This window comes from Betta splendens, chromosome 8 (genome assembly GCF_900634795.4).
Source record: "Betta splendens chromosome 8, fBetSpl5.4, whole genome shotgun sequence".
Lineage (NCBI taxonomy): Eukaryota > Metazoa > Chordata > Actinopteri > Anabantiformes > Osphronemidae > Betta > Betta splendens.
In genome coordinates this window covers 4,355,572-4,371,045 of record NC_040888.2, presented here as the reverse complement: position 1 = coordinate 4,371,045, position 15,474 = coordinate 4,355,572, and the positions used below count along the sequence as shown (strand labels likewise).

Here is a 15,474-nt window from a genome sequence, read left to right as displayed (position 1 = left end):
TGCAACTGTGTGTGTGTGTGTGTGTGTGTGTGTGTGTGTGTGTGTGTGTGTGTGTGTGTGTGTGTGTGTGTGTGTGTGTGTGTGTGTGTGTGTCTGTGTGTGTGTGTTCGTTCGTTCGCGCGCGCAAAAGGGAAGAGGAGAGAATTTAACACGCAATTTTCATTGTGCAGTCGCTCGTGTCTGTGTTTGTTTTTCGCATCCCTCATATGACTTGGACGTGTTTGTCTCTGCTTCTTATTATCTGCCGCGTGTGAGATGACATAAATCCCAGTGTGAAGGAAAGCGATAGAAAAAGATGAGGAGTGTGCGGCGTGTTTATGAGAAAATTAGATAACAAAAGGAAAAGGGAACAAAGTGTGTTTGTCCCTCTGTGAAGGTGCGTGCGCGTGTTTGTGTAAGCGCCAGTGCGGTCCTTTGATGCTGATGGACTGTGCCAGCCACTGCGTGGGGGAGATATGCGTGTGCGTGTGTCACTGATTGTGCCATGAATGAAAATAAGGAGCGAGGGAGGGGGGGGGGCGACTCCCCCTCTCCGTCCTTCCCTCCCCCCCCCCCCTCCTCCTGTTGAGTGACAGATGAGGGGCTGCTTGCAGTCTGCTCAGGCGCGCGTCAATAATTAGCGTCTCCTTCTCTCTTCGGTGGTTTCACTCCGCTCCGTCGCGAAAGCGGCGAGCCGCCCGAGCGCAGCCTCCGTCGGTCAGTCTGAATTTCACCTGCGCAACCGAGAGGAGTTTGCAGACGGCGCCTGCTTCTCCTCCCCGCGCGCTGTGAAACGTCACACCGGTGGCCCGTGATCGCTCGTGGCAGCCGGTTACGCACGCGCCAGGACGGGCAGATGCGAGGAATAGCACGCCACGCCGCCCCTCGTCTGGTTTTGCCCTCGTCATTTCCATAAACAAATGCGTCCAGGCACGCGTCGGACAGTGCGCGCGAGCACGCGCGCGCGGGCGGGCGACGGTTCAAGGGCAATTGATTTCGAGTTTAATTTCTCGCGGTGCTCTTGACGCAGGAGGATGCGCCTCCGTCTGACCTTGACGACAGACGGGGAGTTTTGTCTCTGTCGCCTGGCCACACACACACACACACACACACACACACACACACACACACACACACACACACACACACACACACACGGTAGTCTCACCTGTAAATGTCAAACCCGTCAATGCCATGTAATAAATTAACGTTTTCCATCTGCTTTCTAATTATAGCCAACATAAGGCTATATCTAATTTTAGCTGCGACCGCGAAATAGTTGTCTTTTAATAATTCATGAGTTCAGACTCGGAGCGTGCTCCTGCTAGTGCGCTCATTACCACGGTGATGCTCAGCCGACTGAAAAAACAAGGCCCGGATTCTCAGGGAGGGACAATTCGTCGCACCCCAGACACAAGAATGCGCAGCGCTTTTAAAATTCTCAGTGACGCGCTGCAAAAATAATCAAACTCTTCAGGCCCAAGATGAAAGGCACGGAAATGTTTCTCTCAGACACGTCGGCCTTCACTCTGTTCCGCGACGCGTTGGAAACAGCTGCTCTAAAATCACATTAGTCATTCTCTTCCAAAGCGGGTGTTGATCGGTGCTCAACAGTTTGGAGATCACCAGATGCACCGAGCCGCGTTGCGCGTCCACTCGCCGGCGCCCGTGCGCCAAAATGCTCTCGGTGAGCGATCCTCCCCGGGATTCATTTGTTTTAATCGATGCGGATCTAAGTGAAGCGTGATTTCGCCTGGCGCGCTGACATCAATCGAGGTGGACAGGGGGTTAAAAGAGACCGCCTCTAAAGAAGCGTTCGAAACCTCCTCTCTTCTCAGCTCCGCATGCGCTCGGATGCGTGTAGACCAGGACCTGTGTAGATGTAATATTATTTAGTAATATAAGTATTTTCCTTAGTAAGTTATTAAATTTCAATAATCTGTATTCTTCGCCTATTATAAGCTATAAGCGTTGTGTCTAAGTTTAAACACCCGCGCCATAATTCAAGTTCACTAATGGCGCAGCAGAGACGGGGCGTGGGGGTTGAAAGGGTCAGGGTCGCGGAGGACCTGACCACACACAGGCCTACCTGGATCAATGCCCTCTGTTACCATAGAGACGGGAGGACAGTGGTGTTGGAGACTGTTACTAGGCAGGAGAGGGTGGCTCTGAATGAGGTGAGAGAACGGGTGGTCCAGCGCGGAGGGTAAACAGCGCCAGGGCTCAGTGGGATCCAACCGTGTCCAGGCTGATCCCACTTGGAATGTTGTTTCAGGCAATTTGGATGAAGTAGCATCACTTGGGGTTTAAGGTGACAAAAATGTTATGAATAATGGGCCGGGAGAAAAAATGATAATTCATATTCAACATATTGTTTTGCGAATTATGTGAACCTGTTCAGGATTTAGCCCAATAGTTTAGGGTCACGTGTCGTCAAAACAGGCAATGATGCATGTTTTGCACAAAACTAGTGCGCGGCCTCGTGGGCACTGATGTGAAGTGCAGCAAACCCGGTAAACATTAACTGGCCTATTTTCTAATTACGCTCTTCTCACAGGTCTGTTTTAAGCTGTTTTATTTGTAGCCTCTGCGTGAATCCGTATAAATAAACGCCGCGAAAACGAGTCCAACTGTTGCCTGAAACAAATTCAGCTCGTGGCCCAAAGCACAAAGTAGGCTACACTTCACTCGCCGTAACCTTAATTGAGGACAAGTCGCGTCATGCCTGTGACATAAACGTGGGCCTCTTGCAGAAAACCGAGGCTCGAGCGCCACCTAGTGTCTTTCCGCCAGTCGTTCATGCCCCTGGTACAGGACACGCGCTCCGTCCTTGCAAAAACAAGAATATTTGTATTTGGTAAAATGACGAGAATCTAATTATAGTTTGTCTACGAATAAACCCGTAAACGACCAGGATGATCTGATGTGATTCTCAGCACTGTGCACGCAACCACTTCCGTCAGCGCCGTGGATTCCTTTCAGTACCGCGGACAGCGCCTCGGTGTTGATTTTCGCTATCAAATACAACGTCATGGCCGCATTCAGCACCACGGACAGCGCCATGGAAGTTATTGCGTGACGTTCGCCGTCGTGTTCAGTCACTCTACGGCTTCTAGTGGAAGCCTTAAGCCTTGAGCCCAGTGGATGTAGTTTTTTATTATTAAGGATGGCGAACTCCTGATTTCTCCTTACTCGTTTTTATTGCACACTTCGATAAACAGATCTTCACAGTAACAATGCAAAAGCAGAAAACAGAAGCAAACCACTGTGCAGTGCAGCTTGTTAGGTCTTGAAAGTATTTATAGGTATTTACACAGAGAATATGAAAATCAAAGAACAGCGCCAGAGGTCGTCCCTCCGGTGGGACGAGGCGTTTTATCCCCTTGATCACCCCCGAGCGGACTCCAGTCCAGCTTCCAGGCTTCACGCTGCTTTTAGCTTCCATCCTGTCCACAGCCAACCCCACATTCAAGTACTGCGTTTGTGTCATTGCACAGGTACTGGGTCAGCCAGTACACAGGACTCCCAGGACCAAACTCCCATTGCACTGGCTCCACTTCAGTCATGACAATTTAATTAGTGGGTAAATTCTAAAGGAAGCGACATCAATTGTAATTTGGTCATAAAATGAAGTAGAAGTAACATTTGGCTTTGTGCGAATCGTAGCAGATACAAGTAAACGTCTCCGTTCTGCAGAACGCAATGACGATGCCTTGGACTGATCGTTGAATGGGCTTTAACCAGCATCAGTGTGGTCCACAGAGTGTTTCCGGCTTGGAAAGTAGTGATTTCGGGTGTCGGGGTGTACTGCCTGTGCTGTGTGGATGTGAAAGTACAAACATGATACAAAACTGGAGTAAGGCAAAGTGAACGTCCTGCTTCAACGACGGTGTGGAATACGCTTGCTGCTGTTCAGATGTAGTGTCATCTCTCCCTCTGTCAGTGCGAGGGTGAACGCCTGTCAGCATGTTTTACAGAGGGAACAGGGTCCTCAAACACACTTTCTTAACCTTCTCATACATTATCATACATTAACTCATAAAGCTTATTTTGTGACCACATACTGACCAGTCAGTGTAGATTCTCATTTTCCTATGCACTAATTTAATAAAACAATAAAGTGATGCCCTCCATATTAAAGAACACAGCAGTGGTTCCAGATGTGTTACGCACCTGATAAAACAAAAGTGTATCTGAATCGAAGAACGTAACGTCTCCGTGTTTGTTCAGTCTTTCCTTGTGTCTGTGGACGGTTTTGTTTATATAAACACACATAGAGGCAATGATGGCAAGTCTTGGAATTCATTGAATTCAGCTTCAGCTGGTTTTGGGTCCAGTCCCGTCAGTGAAGGGCCACGGGTCACTGCGGCTCCGTGTCTCTCTCGCCCTCACTACCTGTGGCCTGGGCTCCTGTGGGTGGACGTGTCCCCGGCTAAATCCTCCTCCACGACATTAACATAGCCGTCCTTCTCTATGCAGCCGGCCAGAACTTGCAGAACCAGCCGGAGCCTGCGGTCCATTGCCTGGAGGTGAGGATGGATGAGGATGGGGGACAGTCTGTCACGCAGCAGCGACTCCTCCATCAGGGAGCTCAGCTGGTACTCCTCCTTGGCCAGAAGCTGGAGACGCACATAAGTCGATTTCTTCACCCTGGAAACAAGGCACAAAACGTAGATCGATTAATGAGGATGTGTTATTGAAAGAACAGGAGATTTAATAAAGGAAACAGGAAGCATGCTTCATTCCTGAGGTTTTAATGGACACATTCAAGACACTCAGGACAGGACAATGAAGCAGTATGTCTGCAGTAAAGACCAAGACAACGCATCTGACCTGCAGCACTGGCTGAGAGGCACCAGGATGGACAGCTCATCATGGGAGTGTTTGCCGAACCTGGAGGAGAACCACCAAAACATGAACCGCAAACCAACAAGACATGTTCCTACCATCTGCTTCGCCTGTATGTGATACGGGTTTAGTTAAAGGTTAATAACAGGCATCCATTCCAAACGTCACTAGCTACTGAGTCGGTTTGGAAGGTGTCAGAGCTCTTTACCCTCGTCCGTTGTCAAGGTGAATAATGAAGGTGTCGTTTCCAAACTTCTCAAACGTTTCATAATGATGACGATCCATGTTCCCTTTAAACAAAATGGCGAGAAAACATTATGTCAGGTATCAACACTGTAGGTAATTGGTAAATCTGTGTTTCTGTTTCACTCTAACCCATTAGAAAATCAAAGATGGTCATGTCCATGACATCCAGCAGTCGAGTGCCGCGATCATACGGAGGCGTCTGCTTCACCTCGTCACAGTAATCTGGATCCACCTCCCACCTGAGAACAACAGCCCCACAGTTTGAGTTCGTCACGCACCGGTGGAAGGTCAGCGGTTCGGCCCGGATGCGGCGCTGTCTTACTCGGCTTTCTTGCGTTTGTGGTAGGAGCGCCGCCACGGGTTCCTCCAGGTCTTGCGCTTGGCCAGGTTGAGATCCGGCAGGAACGCGGCGAGCGAGCCTTCGATCTGGTCCGGCTTCCCGCACAGAGCGTGCTCGGTGGAGCAGTAGTAGGAGCACTCCCCGTAGAAGCACACGTTATTGGCTGGGAATCAATCACAAGCGGGCGGCAGTTTGAGCATCAGGCCTGCAGTGCCACCATGTGGCGGCTTGTGGTAATGACCTTCATCATACACGTCAGAATGCTGCTGTTTTCCAGATCAGCATGTGACTAATCCAGTCATCATGGTGTCGGGCTGCAGAGGCTGGTAGTTAGTACCTGGAGAGATGAAGAAGGTCCTCCACAGCTTCTTGTCGCGTGTCACATCTCTGATCTCCCTCGTCATGTTGACGAGGCGTCCCGCCACCGGGGGGACCCTCCGGAAGTCCAGGATCCTGCAGGGGAGGAACGCACACAGAGGTAGAGCCCATTACCTGCAATGAATCCACAAGCACTGACGAGCTGAAACACATTAAAAACGCCAGGAAACGTTCAAACGGCACAAAAAAGTGATTTCCCGTCAAACCTGTCTGTGCAGAACTGGATCCGTGTGGCTTCAGCAGACAGGACAGATTCATATGTTATGTTAGCTGTGAGCGCCTTCGCCCCTTTGCTTTTATCCAGATGCTAACGGGTTCATTCCTCCTGCTCTCGGCCGCCTTCTCCTCTTTTTTCCTACCCCCCCTCCGTGGCAACACGACACCCATTCAGCCCCTGTTTGGTCTGTCTCACTGAATGTTTTCTGTCCAAATGACCCCGATGGCTGGAGACTAGAACTAAGCCTCCTGGGAGCGCGCGGACACACAGACGTTGGCGTAACCTTAGCCCACAGAGACGGCATTCAGGGGCTGCAAACTGCACTGTCATGTTGGACCCCGGTGACAAAGGGCCACCTGTGTCTGCGTGCGCTTGTGTGTCTTGGCGCACTTAAGCATCTATTTGTGAGCTGGCTGCTTATTACACCCCCCCCGAGTCACAAGAAGTTCACAGCAGATGGTACAGTATGAACGAATAGCTGATTTAGACGTAATTTCTAGACAGTGATGTTAATTCTTTGGGATATTATAGTACTGTTCAGCAAAACTGCCTAGAATGAGAAAGTAAATTACAGTTTAAACAGAGCGAAGCCTCCTCCCACCCCCAGTCCTCGTCCTGCAGGAATTAATAAACCTAGGACTATATCACACGGGGGCTGCGCCATAAATCAAAGGCAGCTCTGTGTGAAGCGTGCAGCCCAAACACAAACTAATCCTTAAAGGTGACACGGCAGCGTCCCCTGCTCCGAAGCCGCGTCCTGCTGGTAACACCGGTGTTTGGCTCGTTTTTCTGGCCTTTGGCTCCAGCGAGCAGGGAGTGAATGTGTGTTTGTAAGCGAGTGTGAATTACAATCCCCTCAACAGACCTTAAGATGACCCCTAGTCCATTTATCACCCCCTACAGTCCCAAAGTGTCACTCTTTTGAGTGCTCGACTGTTTCCCCCCTTGTCCTCAGAGTAAAGGGGTTATTTGGAAATCAATATACTCAGAAGCAAGAGGAGATGATCCCTGCTCTCTGTGTGTTATCTAATCCCCTGTGTGCTTAATCCCATTCAAATTTTCACAGCTTAAGTCCATTATGGCAGGTTCCTAATGGGGTTAAGGCCGTCACTCTTCGCGGAGCAGACCGCGCAGTAGGAGCTGAGGACGCGCCGCGGGGGAACGGAGGAACACGAGCTCACCTGTCCAGGTGAAAGGCGGCGATCTCAGCATTGTGCCTCTCGAAGTCAGAGAAGTAGAAGAAGTCCGGGGGGGTTTCCTGCTCCCGCGTCTGCCTGAAACACAGTCCAGGGAAAAACACGTCAGTGTGAGTGTCTTTGTCTTTTTAATAGGATATCTTTGTAGACATACATTTAAATTTATGGCTTTAGATAAGAGCAGCAGGAGGAACTACAGCAATAAGGATAATTGGAAAGCCCCTCCACGCCCGCGTGCGGCATATTCATATCCAGCCGTAATGAAAAGTGTCTCCGCGATGAGAACGCTGGAAACGATATGCCTCCGTTTGATTTGAGACACTTCTGCTCCAGCCAGATTTGGTTTTCCTGCGGGGAGAAACCCATCTCAGCGTCTCTTTCTAGGACAGGAGCTGACGCATGAGACCAGAGCCCGTCCACGCGGCTGCTGGATGAGATTCTGGGGGGGTCAAACTCGTCTGCACTTCCATCGATTTACATGTTACACGTGGGAGCGCCTTTTACCCATGAATCGCTTCCCTCCCACCCACAGGGAGGAGGAACGGTGCACGGATGAAGAGGGAGGGAATCAAAGGCAGCAGGGGCTCTAAAAGCTGACCCTCCAATCACCAGTTAATCCACCAGCAGAGAAAAGGTCAGCAGGTCCAAGATGCTGGTTTGAATAGGGAGATGTGAAAAAGATTTTTTGAGGGGGATTTTTTGATGAAATATATTAAATATTTTTATTTCCCAGAGAAACTTTGGTAGCCATGGTAACCACATGTAAAATGTAATATCCTGTCAGGAAGCGCCCCATTACAAATACACACGCATGCTGTAAGAATCACACCTCGATCACACAAAGCCAGTGTGGGTGAAGGAGGGTGCGACTCGTTTACTGTCTGAACATCAGACGCATCTGTGTGAGATGCGCTGATACTGAGTCTGCGTGGACTCTGTTAGCGCTGACTCTGCGGTTTATGTTACAGCAAAGAGTAAGAGAGGGAGGAGGCGAACGCCGCAACAGCTGTGGCCCAGTCTCTGGACACACACACACACACACACACACACACACACACACACACACACACACACACACACACACACACACACACACACACAGCTGTGGTGATGATACCTGTTGGTGACAGACAGGGGGCAGCAGAAACACAATCAAGCTGATGAACCGCCACACAAAGGGACAATCTCATGTTTAGCCCCACTGACCTGTTACTGTAATGAAATGAGCTGCTGATAATGATACATACAGAGTAAGAAAAGGCAGACGGGGAGGGAACAAAGCAGACGTCTCATCTTTCAGTAATCGCCACAGATTTCACTGACGGGTTCTTTGTCTCCGCCCTCTGACGGGACCAGTTTGTCCAAATGCATTGAAACAAACTGCATGATGAAGTGGAGCAGCGACGCCTTCGAGGAGTCACATGACTGCAAAGAATTACAATAAGCATCCAGGTGACGGTTCCTAGAAATCAGCTTCACCACACGGACGCAAAGGGGATGAAAACAGACTGAGAACAACCGAATCCTGCCTTTGCTAACCTGCTTTTACCAGTTCTGTTACCGTGCAGCCATGCGAAATTCCCTCTCGCCAGCCTGACCCCACTTAACACCAATTATCAAGCGTCCGGCAGCTTCCCCTTCACTTCCTCCACCTCATTCTCCTCTGTGTCCGTTCACGTGCGCTTCCCGTCTGCAATTCCTCACGTTGTCGATCACCTTCAAGTTGTTTTTTTTCCTCCTCAACCGCATTTTAAGTGTGTCCCACTTTCCTCCACTCACTGTCTGTCTTTTGTCTTTTATTTGCGGGTTTGGGAGAAACACCAGTGATTAGTGTGATGTATTCAGGCCCTGAATAGCAGCTTGTAGCCAACTCAACACCCCTCAAGGTGACAGACAGGTGGAAGGATGAGTGACTGGATGAAAGATGGGGAGATGGAAGCTCTTCAGCCCATGATTCGTGTCAGAAGGGGCTCCTCTGCCAGCGATGAGCGCTGTGAACATACAGCTCCGGCAGTATTTCTGACTGTCGTATCCTTATTTTCCTCCACGCATGTAGTTCCCCCCCCCCCACATCTGTATTGAAAAGGGATCTGAGAATGGGCCCAGGGCCCCAAGGTAGCTGTCTGGATTGAATTTCAAATCAGCGTTACACAAGCTGTGGTCTGGCCTCAGCTATTTTCACCATGCAGCGAGAGACGCTGCCAGGAGAGGAAGGCGAGTCATCTGCATGTGTGGGAAGTGGTGGGGCGATATTATCATAAGGACTCCGGGAAGAAGACTTGACTTACTGATGGATGTCAGGGCTTTCATTTTAAAGTTCTTAGAGACGCCGAAGCTGGGAGAGAGAGTGGGATTACTACGAGGACGGCGGGTGATTATCTGTGATCCGCCCTCAGCTGCGTGAAGTCATCAGAGGTGTGGATACAGTGTGTGTCGACTGATTGTTCATGGGAGCAGTAATGTTCCAGTAACAGCCTGCAAGAATAACAAGTCCATTAAAGGGTTTCGTCACTGCTTCCTTCTGTTACCTCTGACTGTGTGTGAGCATTGAAACGTCAAATATGGCTCCTGTCATATTCTCGGGCGGAGCGTCGGCCGAACGGACAAGCTCACGCTGGACCGGCGGAGGAGCAGGAAGTCCCCTCTCCTGGCCGTCGTCCACAGAGACGTAGGTTTGCGTCCAAATCGATACACAATTAGACTGGAAGCACAACTCTACAGTCGCCCTAATGGGACTAATTGAGACCTTTATGTCTAAGCAGTTCAACAGAAATGTATTTGTCTCTCACTGTCTTACAGTTTATATCTCCTGTAGTATTAGTGGAACACAGGAGCTGAATGCTACTAATACCGTCACTGTAAATCCTTCTTGTGCAGACGTGTACAGTAGCTACAGTATGTAACAAGCAGCAATAACGTCGGTGTAACCTCCATGACCGGACTCTCCTTATTTCCTTCATATTTCATCACTTATTGCTCATTTCCCAATTACCTCCAGTTCCCTCAGTCCCTCCTTGTTGTCTGACCCCCTGTTCATAATGAAAGCTGCCAGCGCACGCCGGGGCCTTGAATGTGGAGTCTGAATGTACAGCTTTGATGAGAGCTGCGTAGCTCTGGGCTAGGTCATTCACTATCTGTGACCACCAGAGCTTTCTGGCAGCCCTTGAGATAGATGACAGAAACCCTCAGAACCGTGTAAATTGTATCTGTGCGTGTGTGTGTGTGTGTGTGTGTGTGTGTGTGTGTGTGTGTGTGTGTGTGTGTGTGAGAGCTTGAGTCACGACTGAGAGTCAGAGGGAGAAAGAGAATGTGTCTATCCAAGTGTCTCATCTCGCCAGATGGCTGGGAGTCCCTGTCTGTATATGTCAGAGATCAGGCCGTGGCTTAGGGCGCTGCAAAGCTCTGCTGCACTCTAACTACCCTCAGTCTTTATAGTTTACACGCTACAGGAACACACAAAACACTGTATCACTGCACAAAAGCAGGTGATCGGCTTCAGATTATGCACGTACACAAAGTCTGCCTGGTCACGTACTGTAATGCTCCACGCTGCAGCTATTCAGGCTGCACCTGAGTGCGGTTCCAGCTATTTCTAAGGCGGCCGCGAGCCTCTTCTTTTTTTAATTATTACTTCTTGCTCGGCCTTAATTGACTGGCGTGACACAGTCCGCCGCGCTCCCCTGGGCGGCTGCAGCGCAGAGCCCTGCCTTTAAAGGCCTGAAATCACTGTGAAGACCTGATGCGAGGCTGCAGAATTGTTTCTGGGCTTGCGGGATCGCTCCCCTGCAATCATCTTAACGGCTCCCCCGAGTGGAGGCCGCGCTCGGAAAAAACGGAACAAAGTGAAAATCTTATTAGAATGGCGGCGCGTTCATGGGCACAGAGCCTCATCGGGGCCTTTCTGTGCTCAAGTGCTGCGCGCGCTCCTTGATCAACGTATCCACCAGTGGCTTTCAATAACAAGTGCTACCAAACGGCAGCGCGCTGGTATCAATAGACTGAACGTTTGATGTCTCATCCTCTTCTCTGCTGCGTTTCTTTCACTCAGAAGAGTCAGACGTTAACAGCTTGGCATCAAAAGGACTTTCAACCGCAATAAAAGCAGATTGTTTTAGTCACTGCAGTAGTAAAAATGTAAATATTCTTCTGTGTTGTATCATTTTGCTTTATGCAAATTACAGTCTGAATAATAAGGCAAAAGATAATAATGACCTATATTAAATGTATTAAGTATATTAAAGTAACAATTGCAATAGAGTTCCTGTTTTATTAGAGAAATCATTAAGATGAAATACTACAAGACATTTTTCAAAATATACAGGACTAAACGTGGTGTGAACAACAGTTTTTTCACCACCTATGACACTAAGGCATGTTTTTGACAAGATACGTACTGTATTATTTTCACCACATACTATCATGTACTACGCATACTATAATACTAAAGCATGCAGATTTCACACTATATTATGACATTTTCTTCTTTTCATATAATATAGTGATATTTTGGTAAGAATACACAGTGGCTCTAGTGGCTCAATGGTTAGGAGTTGCCCTTCACAATCACAGGTTCAAACCCCACATTGTTTCCCTCTCCATATTTATCACGTTATGAACTGTTACTTAACTCTGTGGCACTTTTAGCAGTCAAGCCACTGTTGGCAAAAACTAGTGTGTGTGGTTCAGGCGTGGGCCTGCTGTGCTTTGCATTCAGAGTCCTGGGTTTAAATCCCACTCCTATCACATATTATGACACAGGTTTCTTTCAAAAAGGTTTCAAAGTACAGTATGCAGTGAAAAATGTGTTTTAGATCACATACTATACTTTTTACTAACATTTCTTTCACCACATACATTTGACAGTTTTCATTATTAAATTATTAAATAGAACAGAATTTGGAAATCTGCTGACATGCAGTTAAACCAATAATGCATTTAAGATACTGTAGATTCAATCAAATTCAATTCAAGACTCAAAAGAAATGAATGAATGGAGTGAGGCAACATTATGCAATCACCTCATATAATGGAACGCTGCTGTTTTCCTGTGTGCTGTAAGTGTGTCTGTCACTAAAGGGATTAAACTGTATATTCTCGTGTACTTGAAGGATGGGACAGGTCTTTAAGCTCATGGTTACCATTCTTTTTGTCTTGCTTTCTCCCACACCATCGCATCGCCGGCGACAAACAACATGCGCATGGGTTTATCCTCGAGTGCTGGATAAATCTTTGTGTGCACAGATCCACACTTCGTCATATTTACATACCCATCGAGAGCGGATTAACCATTTTTAATACACACGTCTGGTGAAATCCTTCTCGAGGTGCACAACTCATGACAGAACGTGAACATGCACAAACATCAAGGTTATTCTCAGGTCAGCAGTGACTACATGCACCTGTTTGAGGATGTTTGGACCAATGACGGTTTGCTTTCTTTTTACATAATGTTGGATTGTGAATAATTCCTAACACTAAACACCTGTCCTAACTGTCTACGACTGACAGCTCTGTCTGTCCATGGCAGACAAGCCACCATGAAATGATGTATAAAAAAAGATCCACTTGGAATCTCAAAAATACAGCGGAGGGTTGTTTTCCCTCCACCGCACCACAACATCTTGATGGGAGGCATAAATATGCTCAGATAGACAAGCCCACTTCTCCTACAATCTGTTCCAGCAGGAAATTCCTCCAAATAAACTCAACCAGTTGTCTCCATCCTTCACAGCTCCAGAAACTGTAGGGGTGAAAAAGGAAGGGAGGGAGGAGTACGCGGGAAGAGACCAGAGCTCCAAAAACAGCAGAACGTGTTTGGAAGAAGTAAAAACACCTCTGGTGGAACCAAAGGTGAACAAAGTCAGCGAGGGTCAATGAGTTCACGAGTCCTGATCTCACAGGGACAGAATATTAACAAACACAAACCACCTTTCGGTAACTGTATCTCTTTAATCAGGCTCCTGTTTCTGTCTTTATAGGAAGTAAAACCACTGGAGTCAGTGGTTTTTCAGCAAGACGTGTGAGCAGAAGCTGACGAGAAATCCTTGTCTGAGCTTATCTGTAACCTACAAAAAAACTGCCGGGTCAGCGAAAAATAGTTCCTTACTTTGGAAGGAAAAGGATTTCAGGAACGCTCTTACCACAGTCAGGAATTCTCCCACTCCCGTTAATTATTGCCCTGAGATCTGGAACACGGAGGATGAATGATGACCTGTTCTAAATTTAAACCTCCTGGACAGTTTCCTACAGTTTGGAAGCTCCTCAAAGTGGATGTTGATGTGATAATTATGCTTTAGGCTACGATAAATCTCCTCGGAGGGAAAAACAGTCATTTTTAAAACCATTTATGCAAACGTGTGCACAGCAGCTCACAGCTGCTGAGGAACCTTGCATTTAGGAGTCCCTTGAAAGACCAGGTAGCGTTTCCCCTAATGATGACATAACAGTAGCTGCGCTCGCTTTGGCTTAGCTCCCTAATGAACGTGTTAATTATCTGCGATGCTCCGCAGCAGCTGCAGCAGCCGGTCCGTTTCCAGCTCCCGCAGTTCATCCATCGCTGCGCTCGGCGCGGACAGCGAACGGCTCAATTTTAGCGAGCTGTCGGTTATTTTCAACGGCGCTTTTCCTCAACGCGTCAAAATAGATTGCACACGCCACAGTGTGAAACCGAACTTCATACGGCTCCAACCTTCGATACTTCGATACAAAGAAAGCAATCAAAAGAGTCTTTCCAGAAAACGGTTTTGCTTCGTTTCTCCCACAGCTGAACTTTTCTATTTAGACCTGTCAACAGTCTTGTTGTGCTCAGTGGTTTGTGGTCAGATGCAGTTTCTTAAATAGAAACCATCTATCAGGGGCTAAGTGGTGGCTGAGAGATGTCATTGTGGTCGTGAGTGGGTGACGGCGGTGAAGGGGGAAGTGGTAAAACCGCTGCAAAAACAGTCTGAAGGGTTCAAATTTATTCTTGTGTAAGAACGGAGACGCGTGGAGCGAGTCCAGCGCATTTGAAGATAAACACAGTTAAATTAACTCTGTTTGCGAAAGGAATGAGGAGGAGGCTTCACACTGCAACACGAGCGGACCTCAAATTGGCCATTTTATGCTCAAACAGTATCTGAGATCGTGTTAAAGATATGTTACAACACTGATCATATCCACTAATGCTGCTGTACCGTGAGACGCGCTCATCCTACTGCAGCCTGCTGCATCTTTATTCATGAAACTGCTGAAGGAAGGAGTCAGCGTTCACAGACGAGTACTCGTAAATAAACGGCTGCTCACTGAACCGTGCGTGTTGTATAATATGTAACAGAATGAAACCGCTCTCCAACCAGGACGCCTTTTAACTTCGTGCTGAGGTGGCAGCTTAGTTAAAAATTGTTTGACTAAAATTGCTGTTACACTTTGGGTGAATGGAAGAGATGAGAGGGGAATGAGGGCGTCCTCGCGGCCTCCTCCCGCTGCGTGAGGCGGCTTCGCAGCAGAAGCGGCACTGCTGTTCCTCCAGCACAGAAGCTCCTCTGTTTGCATCACCGCCACAAAAAGCAGCAAGAGTTCACGGGAGGGAGGCTGTGATTTAGACAGGGTCCAGGATCGGGTTGCTGCCTCCCCGGCCCAGTGATACCAGACCTTGCTAACCCCGCCCTCCCACATCCTGCCCTGACAATGGGCAAAGCCGGGGAGAACTCTCCTCTGGTTTAATTGGTAGACAATGACTGCATTCTCCTCCTCCTCTGCCGGCCTCCGTCGAACAGAGCCAAGTCATACACAAGCCTAATTGCCACCTTGCGTGGGACAAGCTTAGACAAGCACAGGCCCGGTCCACAATGGCTGTATTAACCTCTGTGCATGCTAGCACAAAAGGCCCAAGCTACGGCGGCACAAAGCTCTCCCTCTGTCGCAGAACTGTTGTTTCATTCACACTGGCTCCGGGAAAAAGTCAGCTGGCCCGTGATGGATCTACCTGGGAACAGCCGTTACCTAATGACTGGGCTGTTGTAACGGTGGGCGCAGTGCCTGTGTGGTCCTATAGTTAAAAAGCCACCAGTCGACACAATGCGGCTTGTGTGCTGTCATTTTCAGACTTAATGGCACAAAGAGACGCGTCATCTCCTCTTCGGCTCCTGAGGAAAACGAACATCGCACAGCAAGTTGTTGGCTAATTTATAAGGTGTTACAGTACGTCTACTGCTAAACCTAAAACACAAAGCCTTAATCACCCAAGCACTTATGACAATTAGCCCATGAAATTCCCCCTCAATTAAACACGG

General features: G+C 48.4%; 1 protein-coding gene across 5 annotated transcripts in view; it reads right to left on the bottom strand.

Moving 5' to 3' along the window:
* Positions 1-3,160: 3,160 nt before the first annotated feature.
* The window catches only part of fam20ca (FAM20C golgi associated secretory pathway kinase a), a 106,469-nt gene continuing 94,155 nt past the window's right edge, over positions 3,161-15,474 (bottom strand). For all 5 annotated transcript variants that reach the window (XM_055511025.1, XM_055511026.1, XM_055511024.1 and 2 more), the window contains 7 exons: positions 7,190-7,282; positions 5,751-5,866; positions 5,396-5,576; positions 5,203-5,312; positions 5,036-5,117; positions 4,813-4,872; positions 3,161-4,629 (listed from right to left, as the gene is read on the bottom strand). In XM_055511025.1, coding sequence (XP_055367000.1) covers positions 4,371-4,629; positions 4,813-4,872; positions 5,036-5,117; positions 5,203-5,312; positions 5,396-5,576; positions 5,751-5,866; positions 7,190-7,282 — 901 coding nt within the window. In that variant the 3' untranslated portion in view covers positions 3,161-4,370. The remainder of the gene's footprint in view (positions 4,630-4,812; positions 4,873-5,035; positions 5,118-5,202; positions 5,313-5,395; positions 5,577-5,750; positions 5,867-7,189; positions 7,283-15,474) is intronic.